Source organism: Hyla sarda, chromosome 6, assembly GCF_029499605.1.
Source record: "Hyla sarda isolate aHylSar1 chromosome 6, aHylSar1.hap1, whole genome shotgun sequence".
Lineage (NCBI taxonomy): Eukaryota > Metazoa > Chordata > Amphibia > Anura > Hylidae > Hyla > Hyla sarda.
Window position 1 is genome coordinate 253,131,399 of NC_079194.1, and position 14,137 is coordinate 253,145,535.

Consider the following 14,137-nt stretch of genomic DNA (forward strand, 5'->3'; position numbering starts at 1 on the left):
AACAAGTTTATTCTGCATGAAAATTGTTCATGGAGATGTAGAAGAACCATGAGTAGAAAGGGAGGGGTTAATGGGCAGTCACAAAGGTATATATACCGTATATGTAAATCAGATTGGAGACACAACATAAATCTGCAACAGTATATGACTGTTTGAAAAGAAAGACTAGGAAGAGGTAAACCTTTCTAAAGATAGATATCAAAGTAGATCTTGTTGAAGTCTTCATCGTCATAGAGAAAAGAACAATAATTCAGCGTATAAACGTGATAAGACCTGTATGGCATACACATGGCTTTCAATGATGTCCTTCAGTCTTTAGGTGGAGTTGGTTGTTTTCAGATACTCCACACCATACTGTTGTTGATACCAGTGACTATGTTATCGTGCCACAATCTTCTCCAGAACTTTACAGCTGCCATTCCTGAACACCACTGCAAGCTTCCATCCACCAGCAACTTGAATAATATAAGTTGGACACATATTATGAAACATTTCACTTCACTGGACCAAGACAACAAACCCTGGAGATGCATCCAGTATCAAAAGGCCAGAGATTTATTAGTGAACTCAACTAGAAAACCATTGGACGGAAGGAATATGGAATATTGCAGAGAAGGGTGGACTTATGACCGGAGCATCTTCTCCTCAACCATTGTGACTGAGGTATGACTAATAAATACTTTACTTGCTCTTTTTCTGTGTTATGATCTGAGAGATATATGTGGGGGCCCAGTATGGGAGATGTTGCCCCGTACCCTTGCTGTCCTGTCAGGCAGCCTCCTTCAGTGTCCACAGGGCCCCTTGCACCTGCTTCTCCCCCCCCCCCCCCCTGTACATATGTTCTGCAGTGTATTGTATTATAAGATGTGTTGTATCTTTAAGAGTTATGTCATGTGATTGTTACCCAGGAGGTACCAGTGACCAACAGGCTTCTCTGAGACTTCGCAGGAAGTGATAGCATGGTTGGACCTTAATGAAATAAAGATTAGTAAGAATGGGGTCTGAGTATCAGTTGAGGTTCAAGAAGAACAAGACGTTTCATTAGGACCAAGGGACTTTTTTTGCGAGTTCAAGATAAGATTTATTTAGATCTCTCATTAAGTATATGTGGATAGGAGCGGAGGTTTGCTATTGCAAAGCATAATTACTGTAAAGTATCATCTGATAATCTGTTTGAGACCGCTGTAGGGTTCTTATGCTTGGGATCAGGTGTTTATATCACTGAGGGCTTTAGGGGGTAGGCATGGCAAGGTTTAGGTAGGTGTGGTTCTTTGGATAGAAGCTGGCAGCAGTGACAGGAGGTGAAGCAGGAGTCAAATCAAGCTGATTTATGATGTGAAGCTAAAGTTATTATTGTAAAAGAAGTTTTAGATACAGTGCTTATGATAATTAAGTTAGAACAAGGTGTATATAGGGGAGGAATACATTGTGTAACTATGAGAGTTTGGGGTAAATGAAAATGTTTTCATGAAATTTCTAATAAAACCTGACCATGTGAAAAACTGTCCTGGAGTAGTTTTAGTGAGGGGTTAAAGGGTGATTTGTATTAGCCTTGGAGTATAAGGGCTCGTTCACATGAGCGGGCAGGCTCTCCGCAGCTGATTTCCATTAAAGTCAATAGGGTCTGCGGCAGATTTTCCGCAGGGAAACCTGCTGTGAGTTTGAAACAAAATCCACTTGTGTGAACGAGCACCTATGCCACATTGGGTGGATAAAGGATTTTCTACAATTAAAATGATCTGATTCAAAATAAGACTTTGGCAGATGTTCTGGAATGCTGAGTAGAATGTCTCTATAAGGCAAGTAGGTAAGGGAACATATTCCAGTACATGGTTATCCTATGCACTCCTCCTTTCTGCAAATCAAGCACTATGGCCACAGGCAACCTGAGCATTACAAATAAAAATCATTAAACAGTTATACAAAGAAAAAAAAATGAAAGAAAGATCATAAGAATAACTGGGAATGTTTTGTAAATTCCAACCTGTTTGCCTACAGCCACTGTATTTCTTTTTACTCTACAGTGGAATTTAGTTTGTAAGCAACATCCTTGGAAGCAAGTTGCTCGTTCTATTTATATGACTGGCGTACTTTTGGGAGCCCTCGTCTTTGGCAGTCTTGCAGACAAGTAAGTTTTTTATTCCTGACTTTAGATTGTAGCTTGCTCCACTAATATTTAGGTCAACCGTTGCTGTGTTCTTGCAGTAACTTAGTACAAAGCTATGGAGCAAGCAAGCACTAAATAAACCAACAGTAAGATGTGTTAGGCTAAGTTTCTACTTGTTTTTTTTTTTTTTTTTTAAACACCCAAAAAAACGCCAATTCTGCCGCATGCCATTTTTTTCTTGGCGGTTTTGCAAAATTACAGCATGTTCAGCCACTGGCGTTTTTCCCCTGAAATCGTGGCGTTTTTCTCCCATAGAAGTTTAGGGGAGTAAAAAACGCCAAGAAAAACGCCATGTGGGTTTTAACTTTGGCATTTTTTCAGACATCCAAAAAAGTGATAGAGATATTTTTTTTAAATAAAATTTTGTAGGGTACCATTAAAAAAAATATATAAAAAGATACAGTAGTTATGGAAAAAATTGCATGTAACGAAATGTATCTTTTTTATAACAACATTTTTATTAATTTTTAAACAGGGATCAATTTATGTGGGCGGGTGGGGACCTAAAAATCTAGCCGACAATAATAAAAATGTAGTGTGTGTGTTTTCACTTTTTATTCTTTATTTTTTAGGTGGTACTACTACTCCCAGCATGGAACACACACTGTTCCATGATGGGAGTAGTAGTACCTGTACTAATTGATAGATCACCCTGGGGTCCGTTGCGATCCTCCTGTATAATGTATAGATGCAGCCGGCCGCTCTTCTATGGTCCCCTGCACTGCCATATATACACCATTCATATTTCCCACAGAGAGCTGTGATTGGCCAGATGGTTCCACCACCATCCAGCACCACCAAAAATGCCAAAGGGGCCATGAATGCAATTTCCACACAAACCAAAAAACGCAGGACAAAATAACAAGTAGAAACTTAGCCTGAGGAGATTTCTTATGCTTTCCAATTTTAACTCTATTAACCAGTGTTTTGCAACTAGTGTGCCTGCGGCTAAAAGCCTTATTTGTCATGATAACTTTACCTCATGATGACCAATTTCTTTGCATCCTAGATTAGGCAGAATGGAGATCCTAATGTGGTCTTACCTTCAAATGGGAATAGCTGGATGCTGCGCTGCATTTTTACCTACATATGATGGCTATTGTGCTTTCCGCTTCCTTTGTGGTGTAGCATCTTCTGCCATTTCTGTCAACAGCATCTCCTTAAGTAAGTATTTGCTTACTATAGCATGTATACAGCTGTCTATGGACTAATACTATAGGTTTTATATATTGTTTTTCTTTAATCAGTCTTAGAGTGGATGCCCATGCATGGTCGCACACTGGCTGGGAATTTTTTTGGCTTCTCCTACTCAGTGGGACAGATCATTTTGGCTGCCATTGCATACGGGATCCGAGACTGGCGATGGCTTCAGTTTGCTGTTTCTGCCCCGTTCTTTTTATTCTTCTTCTACTCATGGTAAGCTTCCATTCTTTACTAGTGCCTATGAGAGGATAGATAATTTGGGTGCTGTGGAAAAAGTTTATGAACATCCAGAGGCTTTGTAGCTTCTTGGCCCTGATGCGAAATCTGCAACAGGGCCCAATATGTCAAATATAATACGTCACAATAAAAACAAGCAATCTCCAGGTAGCACAGCGGGATCAATGGAAGCGCTGAGACCAGATAAGAAGTTAAAAGGATTTATTTCCCATAATGCAACGCGTTTCACGGTCACAAGCTTCCTCAGGCATGTCTCAACCCACCTTTGGTGTTACACTACGGAGCGCATCCGTTTGTGCTTTTTTTATTTCAAATATAATAAGTGTCTCTTATGGGGAAGATGTGTTTTGGGGCCCCCATAGGCACCAGGGCCCTGGTGTGACTGCTACCTCTGCTACATCTATAGCTATGCCCCTGTGGACACCTCTTCTACCAATCTTCTGTCTTCTAATTCAGGTGGCTGCCTGAATCTGCTCGGTGGCTGATTCTTCGGGGTGACCCATATAAGGCTCTGAGAAACCTTAAAAAAGCTGCTCGAATCAATGGAAAATGGAGGGAAGGCGAGAAACTGTCGACAGAGGTAAAACATATATAATATGTGATACAATTAATGCAGCCAAGTAAATACTAAATAAATAGAAAAGTCACATATCTTGTGCAGAATTTTGTTCTGATACTGTATATCATTGATAATATGCATAAATAAATGACACACTTGCACGGAGATGTGCAGCCCTATGCTTACCCACAGCCATTTTCCATGCCTACTTAAATGCCTACTAAGCATTTAATCTGGATGGTGGTCCCTGTTCTTAGTAATTGCAGTTGCATAACAAGGTATAATACAATAAACAACACTGTAGGGAGGTCAGGGAAAGCAGCTGACACCAGCTAACAACCATTCAGCTGTTATAGTATAAAAGTAATCTGTACCTTTCCTGGAGCTGGTGGTGGTCGCCAAACTTACTGTTACAGCTGGTGATGGAGAAGTGGATCTGCTGGACCTGTGTGGAAGATGGCGTGGGCCATACAAGGGAGCGGAGTCTAAGGTGCCGCTGGTTTTCACCAGAGCCCGCCGCAAAGCGGGATGGACTTGCTGCGGCAGGCGGCACCCAGATCGCTACCACTGATAGGACTCGTCCCCACAGGCTGCCAAGGTATAGAGTGGCACAAGAAGGGAAAGGCAAGCTCATAGTCGGGACAGGCAAAAGGTCAGGGCTGGCGGCACAGGAGCGTGGTCAGGGACAAAGCAAGCTGGTCAGAGGCTGGTGGCACAGCAGCAAGGTCAGGAACGTAGCAAGAGGGTACGGTACACGGATAGTCAGAATGCACAGGAAAATGCTTTTTCTAAGGCTCTAGAAGACACAAAGATCTGGCAGGGGTCAACCGTAAGTCAGTCCCCTTTATAGGGTCAGCGCCCAGCAATTACCAATTACTGGCGCGCTGGTCCTTTACGTCTTAGAGAGCCGGGACACCGGACCGCAGTAGTAGGACATACAGCAGAGGAGAGCCCGCAGGAGTGCTCGTTGCACTTACAAAATTGTCTTTTTATTTCTCTGCCAAGTGCCAATCAGGCAGAGCTGAGCTGCTCAAGTGCCACAGCCTGGCACACCTCCTTGCTCGCCTTCACCTTCCAGCACCTACTTGACTCATGTACACAGATTTTTACATGGCCTAAGAGGTAAGTGCAAGTGAGGAGGAGTGCTAAGCTGTAGAACTTGAGCAGCTTGGTCCTGCCTCCTTGACACTCAGAAATAAAAAGGCAATTTTAAATGTTTGCTTTAATAACTTATCTCCCACGGTTTCTACAGCTCTTAGCAGTTAATTGAGCTGACAGATTCCCTTGAACCTGGGCAATAATTCAGTTAACTGTCCTATTCCTGTATTGAAATAGTCTGGCCAACAAAGTAGCTTATTGGTGCTCCCCCAGGTATCTACCAGTATAACTTGCAATCGCAGCTCTGTGACCTGAATAGGTCACATTATTATTTAATGTTCTCCAACAATTCTGCTCTAACCCTTAAGAGAAGTGTAAGATGATATGACATTATCTTCGTTAATATTACCCTTAGATCAGTTGTTACGATTTTTCATTTAATTACATTTTATTAATTCCTTTATTTAAAAAAAAATGTCATCTTCCATGCTTTATCCACAGATGCTTTGCGCTGAGATGCAAAAGGATATTCTTATAATCAGAGCCTCACACTCAGTGTTTGACCTTGTCCGCACTCCGGCCATAAGACGCATGTCCCTTTGTCTAGTTCTAGTTTGGTAAGTTCATGCTACTTGTGGTCATAAGCATATAATAAAATATCACGTGATATCTACAACGTGACTCCACAGATGTATGTCAGCATAACATATGATGTCAATATATAACCGTGGATACAATTGTTTTCAACCGATAGGTTTTCAAGCAATTTTGCTTATTATGGGCTCAACATGGACCTGCAGAATTTTGGACTCAACGTTTTCTTGGCTCAGGCGCTATTTGGAGCAGTAGAAATGACGGCTAAGCTGATGGTGATGTTGGCCATGACATTTGTGGGAAGACGAGTCATGCAGTTTGTGTCCTTGTTTCTGGCAGGAATAATGGTGCTATCTTACAGCTTCACACCTAAAGGTAAAGCGACGGAGGTACCTGTTAATTCCTTTACCATTGGCTCTGTAAGAGTTTGATAAACATGCAGAAGGCTTTAAGTTATACCTCTGCTGCCAAGTATTCCGTTTATACCACTAAAAGTATATGCTGTCTGTTTGCAGAAATGCAGCTGTTGTGTACACTCCTGGCATTAACCGGAAAAGCTTTCCTGGCATCTGCTATTACATGCATGTACCTTTACACGGGAGAGCTGTACCCTACAGAGATAAGGTGGGTGTGCACAGAAATGTTCAGTAAAAATAATTTATTGTATTCATAGCATTGGTTACAGCACCTGATCATTAGATGCTGTGTGGAGGGAGAAGGGGTGACTGATGCACTAGATGTACTACATTTTTGCAAGGTGCTATGTGAGCAGATCTCTATATATATACATAAAACTCAATGGGGGACATTTCCTAATCTAGTCTATTCTGGGTATGCTTATAGACCAGCGGATGTGGTAGTCTCCTGTCTATTGTGCTCCTAATTTATCAAAGGTCTCACAGCCCTTGATAAATTCTGTGCTCAGACTTCAGGGTCTACAGCTTAAACTGCATTTAGACCTGCTCCAACATGGTCTGACATTTCAGGGTATTTTGGGCAGATGCGACTTGTCGCACAAAAGTCGCACTTGATAAATTCAGCACCAATGCAGTTTCCAAAGCATTTCCGTCTAAAATAGACTTGCATGCATCATGTTCTAAAAATCCTCTACAGCAAAAGTCGCAGAAAAGTCGCACATATTTAGACTGCGACTTTCTGTGCGACAAATTTAGACAGGAAAAAACAGTCTAAATCCTTTGATAAATCTCCCCCTATGTGTGTATGTATGTATGTGTGTATGTTCCAGCATCACGTCCAAACGGCTAAAGATATTAACCTGAAACTTGGCACACATGTTACTTATATGTCAACAACAAATATAGGATAGGTAATTTAACCCTTACCCACCCCCATTTGCCAGGGTCGGGGTTTTTGTTTAAAGTCCCATACAAGTCTATGGGAAATATATGTTACTGCATAACTTCCAAATGGCTGGAGATATTTCGATAATACTTGGTCACATGTTACTTATATGTCCACTTAACCCCTTAAGGACCAAGGACGTACCGGTACGTCCTTGGTCCTGCTCTCCTGATATAACGAGGGGTTACACAGTAACCCCGCGTCATATCACGGCGGGCCCGGCGTCATAGTGAAGCCGGGAACCGCCTCTAATAGCGTGCAGCGCCGATTGCAACGCCGCACGCTATTAACCCTTTAGCCGCGCGCTCAGAGCTGAACCGCGCGGCTAAAAATGAAAGTGAAAGTTGCCGGCTAGCTCAGTCGGGCTGTTCGGGATAGCCGCGGCTAATCGCGGCATCCCGAACAGCTTACAGGACAGCGGGAGGGCCCCTTCCTGCCTCCTTGCTGTCCGATCGCCGAATGACTGCTCAGTGCCTGAGATCCAGGCATGAGCAGTCATGCGGCAGAATCGTCGATCACTGGTTTCCTATGAGAAACCAGTGATCAATGATGAAGATCAGTGTGTGCAGTGTTATAGGTCCCTATGGGACCTATAACACTGCAAAAAAAAAAGTGAAAAAAGAAAGTGAATAAAGATCATTTAACTCCTCCCCTATTAAAAGTTTGAATCACCCCCCTTTTCTAATAAAAAAAAAAACACAGTGTAAATAAAAATAAACATATATGGTATCACCGCGTGCGGAAATGTCCAAATTATAAAAATATATCATTAATTAAACCGCTCGGTCAATGACGTGCGCGCAAAAAAATTCCAAAGTCCAAAATAGTGCATTTTTGGTCACTTTTTATATCATTTAAAAATGAATAAAAAGCGATCAATAAGTCCTATCAATGCAAAAATGGTACCGTTAAAAACTTCAGATCACGGTGCAAAAAATGAGCCCTCATACCACCCCATACACGGAAAAATAAAAAGTTATAGGGGTCAGAAGATGACAATTTTAAACGTATTAATTTTCCTGCATGTAGTTATGATTTTTTCCAGAAGTACAATAAAATCAAACCAATATAAGTAGGGTATCATTTTAATCGTATGGACCTACAGAATAAAGATAAGGTGTCATTGTTACCGAAAAATGTACTACGTAGAAACGGAAGCCCCCAAAAGTTACAAAACAGCGTTTTTTTTTTCAATTTTGTCGCACAATGATTTTTTTTTCTGTTTCACCGTAGATTTTTGGGCAAAATGACTGATGTCATTACAAAGTAGAATTGGTGGCGCAAATAATAAGCCATCATATGGATTTTTAGGTGCAAAATTGAAAGAGTTATGATTTTTAAAGGCAAGGAGCAAAAAACGAAAATGCAAAAACGGAAAAAACCCCGGTCCTTAAGGGGTTAAAATATAGCATAGTTAATTTAACCCTTAACTACCCCCATTTGTGAGGGTCGGGGTTTTTGTTTAAAGTCCCATGCAAATCAATGGGAAATGTATATTCCCACATAACTTCCGTACGACTGGAGATATTTTAATAATACCTGGTACACATATTACTTATATGTCAAATAAAAACATATGATAGTTAAATTATCCCTTACCTACACCCTTATATAAAAGAGGGTTTTTTGTTTTAAGTCCCATGCAAGTATATGGGATGTCCAGTACCGTACTCCACAAGCTTTGCTCTGCATCTCCTGGTGAATGTGTCGGTCCGGCTTGCAAGCCACACCCCATCTCACAAAGACGGGATGGGATAGGAGGTTGGTACATGAGGATGTGATATGAGGTTGAGATAGGAGGACGGGCTATGAGGTCGGAATAGGAGGTCGAGATATGAGGACGGTATATGAGGTCGATAGGAGGTCAGGATATGAGGACGGGATAGGAGGTCGAGATAGGAGGTCAGGATAGGAGGTTGAGATATGAGGACGGGATATGAGGTTGAGATATGAGGACGGAATATGGGGTTGGGATATGACAACAATATATGTGGACGGGATATGAAGTCAAAAGCTTCCTCCTTTGTTGATTTTCCTCTCCAACAAGGATTAGGAAGGAAAAAATGGGCAACGCTGGGTACTCAGCTAGTATGAAATAAAAATCAGGATTACAAGAAAGGGGTTACCCTAACCACTGAATAGGCTGCACTTTGATGGGGGATGATTACTACATGACACTACTATAAATGGGGGGAAAAGGGTTTACTGATGCACTAGCTTTACAAGAGGCTGTGTGAGCAGAAATAGCAGCACAGAAGAAAGGAAAGGGTTATACTAAGCACTGCTGTTGCTGAGATGATTCAGAAACCTTGATTTATCTTGCATGGACAGTGCAGCTCGTCTGAACAATTACAGATGCAGGTGCACACACAGTGTTTCTTTCTGCAGCACAGAGCACATGCCAAGCCCTGCTCTTACCACCTAGGCTGTTACTAGAAATGTTTTTAGCCTAACAACAGGCAGTGAACAACAGAGGGAATGGAGACACCTAGTGCTCAAGACTTTAAAGCTGGTTTTTTTTATGGGGTAGGAAGGCATTTTTGTTAAAAAAAAAAAAAGTGATTTACAAAAATGTTAGGAACCACATAGGCTATTACTTGGAGGGAAGTTTTAGTTTTTATTTTAACAAAAGTGACCATTTAAGTAAACAAATTCTAAGGAAATTGTGTTTTCTCCTTGTTCCATATAGGCAAACTGGCATGGGCTTTAGCACTATGAATGCTCGTCTGGGCTCTGCTGTGGCATCTGTTTTGCATTTAACAGGGGATTTTTCTGTGACAATCCTTCCCATGCTATTTGGAATCACTCCCATAATAGCAGGCTTCTTATCCTGCTTTCTGGTGGAAACTAAAGACTTTGCATTACCAGATACTATTAATGAAATTGAGAACAGGTATGAAGTATTATCATTTACTTTTACTCCCTTACTTTTCATATCACATGGTCCAGTTGCTTTCTTGTTAGCTTATACATTAGAAAGCAAGATAATAAAAATGTATACTTTTATTATGCAATCGTGCCATTTTTGTCTTTAGGCCGTATATGGTGTTGCAGTTCAGCCCCATTGATGTCAATACAGATGCAGACCATGGACAATATTTGTACCGTTTATGAGAAAAACAAACCTATTAGACCTTATCATACAAAAATGGCAAATCACTTTACCAAAAGAAACTCAAATGCTATAATCTCACTAGACCGTGGACACATTCCACAGATCATTCATATCCTTCTGATGGTCTGTAGACGATGTATATGACTAGTTGGCTCCATCTCTTCACCCCTTTGGTATCTGAGGTTGTTAAACAGAAGAAGTATTATTTAAATATAGACAGGACAGAAACTAAAAGGTTAAATAGAATGCACATAACAGGAGGAAAATTGTAGGCATTCTTAAAGTTTGGAAATTAGGTAACTTATATTGCCTTCCCAATTTACCAACTGGTACTTAACGGCTGATATTGCTGGCAAATTATGCAGGCTTCAGGTATAGGATAGCTCTAGGAGGGGTAGGATGGAAAACTGATCGGCAATCCAAGAGTCATACCAAATATGTGTTGGAAGTAAACAGTTGTCAACACTATGTTGGAGATTTACCAAGGTATTTAGAGCCTTTATATATATATATATATATATATATATATATATATATATTTTTTTTTTTTTTTTTTTTGCTTACTCTGGGCGCACAAAAAGTTTTACGTGACTCTGCACTTTTTTGTGTGACTTTTACGGGTAAGCAAAGTTACAAACAGCCTTACCTAATCATCTTTCAGTTGCAGTGGTCACGTATTTATGATGTGCTAATGTCCCATGTAGGCAAAAAAAAAGTATTTAAAAAAGTCGCAAGTCTACTCCAGGTCTGACCTGGAGTACAAAACTCTTTTACGTGAGCAATTTTAAAAAGTCACAAAAAAGTCTTAACTGAGACTTTTGTGTTTTGATTATGTGCAAATGTATCTATCCCTTGTGTTAGTATGATAAACATGTAGCACATAAGCAAAACTAAAGCAAAAAAAAATGTCTTCAGAACTCAAAGCAAACAAAATAGTTTTTTGTTGAAATCACAGGGACATATGAAGGATTTTCTGAGGGGGTAAAAAAAAATTCTGCCACTCCATGACCACACATTATTACCATACTGTAAATAACTAAATAAATAAGAAAATACATAAATAAATAAATAAGACTTTACACAGACCAATATACCCCTTTATACTATCTCTACATAGTTTATGAAGACCATATAAGTGATTACAGTGCAGTTATATTCAGTCTCCATGTCCCAGCCACTGAAAATCACCCCCTTACATGATGCTGCCACCACCATACATAACTGAAGGTATGGTGTTGGGCAGGTAATGAGCAGTGCCTGTTTTCTCCAGACATGGCTCCCCAGCGCTCTTCTATCCTCATGGCCCATACAGTGAAAATAGGCTTAAGGGAGAGGTTAAACCAGTAAAAATGCCCCCTTGCCTACACGCCTAGCCCAAAATGCCACATTCTGATTTTTTTTTGGTAAATCATCATTTACCCCTTTGAAATCTCACTGGTCACCAAAATGAAAGATAGTCCCTTTCTGCTATTACCATACAACCCTTGCCTAGTAATGTGCCCAGTCTCCTCAACTTGAATCAGGCTGAGTTGCAATGTTTTTGCTCAGCAGCTCATTTGTTCTGGATATTATGGGTCCGAGTGGTCAGACATCCACGGACCAGCAAGTTATGGCATATCCTAGCAATATTAGATAAAAATTATCAACAAATGGGCACTTTGGACCAACTATTCACATTATTATTACCAACCAGGATGTGATCAGAAGGTGGACACTTCCAAAATGTCAAGTGACAGATCTGTGTGTGTGGGAGTGTGATGGGAGACACCAGCCCTGTATCTATGTTATTTGCTGTACCTAGAGAACTTTATGAATACATTGGATTCATCCATGCAGCCACAGAAGATATGTATACGAAATTATAATTTTCTGATCGGTAATAATGTGAATAGTTGGTCCAAAGTGGCCGCTTACTGATTGCTTACGGTTACGGTGTAGCGGTGTAGGTGGTGGGACCAGATGGTATTAACCCCTAGGGCAAGATGTTGTTAACCCCTAGTGTTTGTGACGACAGAGGGGTTTTTGGTACCGGAACCACACGAACGGTATCTCCGCTATTCCAATGGCTAGTAGTGAAAGGAGAGTCCACAACCAGTTATGGTTTAACGGAGGCTTTACTGAGTTCAAGACAGATGGAATTATCTTCACTGCTAGGCCAGATTTCCAGAGAGATGACCAGGAACTTAGAAGACCTTGCAGCTTGCTGGGACCAATTATACTTGTAATAGACTTGAGACAATTATCTTGACACTTGACTATATGCAGGAATTGACTACTTGTAGTGACAGCAGACATAGACTTTTGACTTAGTGGAATGACTGTAGCTTGGTGGCCCTCCAGGTAGCTGGTCACTAGCACTGAGATCTCTGGTGTTTGCTGTGCTCAGTAGCAGGTGGAATCTCATCTGAGAGAAATTGTAATGGCCGCCCCTTTATATATTGGGGGGCTGGACTAAGGCCCATTGGTCAAGCTGCGGGTCATAGGTTAAGCTGGTGCTCTCTGGGAGAACATGTGACAACAAATCATGTGACTGCAGAACATAACATGTGAAAGACTTACAGGTCCTTGAGATCTCCCACAGGTCCTCTGCTCAATCTATACATTAGGATCCTGTCTACACATTAAAGCAGTATACACAACATTCTTGAAACAGAGGGAGAACATGCAGGGGAGCCCCCAGGTCTCTGAGGGTCTCAACCTGACAGGGCCTAAAGTTAGTACAGAACCATGTCCAGTACTGGGACATTACATGATTGTTTGTATCTAAAATAGTGGAGCGTAAGATGGAGCAGAATGTATGGGTATGAATAGTTGTTAATATAATGTTGCGTGCAGTGTCATCTTGTTAATCTCCTCAAAGCAATATGCAATGATATATATTGCTATGAAGAACATGAACTAACTAAATCTGTTCAATTCTCAGGTATAGAGATATTTCATTAGATGCAGAAGAATCAGAGAACGAACAATGGATTCATAAGGTCAATTTAAAGGAAATCTCCTAAGACGCGAACAGTTTGGTGAATCCAAGGAGGAATAATGATGTGTGATATTGTATTCGACACTGACACAATCGTGTGGAGCCGAGGTGTCTGATGTTTATCCAGAGCAAACTGCCTCACTAAATGAATGGATTAGCGATGGTGAAGATAACTGATTTGGAGGAAGTATCTAGAATTTACCAGTGTTATTATACAGCTGCTTCTACTGAGTTACATGAATGACACTATACAGTATATTGTAGGTATCTGATGGCATTTAAGAATATACATTAAACCAAAATTAGTTTTGTTTTTTTTACAATTGTAGCCAGCTGGATAAAGTGGCTCAGTCATCAGTAATGCAACCAGAGGTGCCGTAGGTTCACTTATGACCAGGACAATATCTGCGTGGAGTTATCTGTGGCTTTGCCAGAAACTTAATTATACGATCCTATATAAGTCTATAAATGCCATGTTGTATATTTGCATTTTAGTTGCTTGTATACATTTAAGATTCAGTTTATTATTATAAAAAGGTAATGGAAACAATGACAAAAAGTAAGCTGGTGGTTTACAGTACAAAGAAACCAGATCAACAACTTTAAATGTAAAAATATGCACTTTATTTAAAATACATTGCACAAGAAAATAATGTTCATCTCCATCACATATCGTATGGTTACATAGATACTTTACACCTTGTACATTCTACAATTCATTGAGACTGTATATATATATCTATATATATATATATATATATATATATATATATATATACATATAGGTTTCTTGTGACATTTAGACAAGAACAGAAGAGGGGA

At 40.4% G+C, this 14,137-nt stretch overlaps 1 protein-coding gene across 1 annotated transcript; it reads left to right on the forward strand.

The window, feature by feature from the left end:
* Window positions 1-288: 288 nt before the first annotated feature.
* LOC130277506 (solute carrier family 22 member 20-like) lies at window positions 289-13,340 on the forward strand. The gene is made up of 10 exons (XM_056528182.1): window positions 289-663; window positions 2,025-2,128; window positions 3,177-3,331; window positions 3,415-3,583; window positions 4,064-4,187; window positions 5,766-5,881; window positions 6,019-6,233; window positions 6,374-6,482; window positions 9,910-10,113; window positions 13,259-13,340. Exons 1-10 carry the CDS (start codon window positions 289-291, stop codon window positions 13,338-13,340), a joined length of 1,653 nt encoding a protein of 550 aa, XP_056384157.1.
* The last annotated feature ends 797 nt before the right edge of the window (window positions 13,341-14,137 follow it).

Coding starts and splice junctions, on each gene's coding strand:
- LOC130277506 (XM_056528182.1), top strand. CDS start 289: ATGGCTTTCAATGATGTCCTTCAGTCTTTAGGTGGAGTTGGTTGTTTT. Junction 2,129..3,176: donor TTTGGCAGTCTTGCAGACAA/GTAAGTTTTTTA, acceptor TTTGCATCCTAG/ATTAGGCAGAATGGAGATCC. Junction 6,234..6,373: donor TTACAGCTTCACACCTAAAG/GTAAAGCGACGG, acceptor GTCTGTTTGCAG/AAATGCAGCTGTTGTGTACA.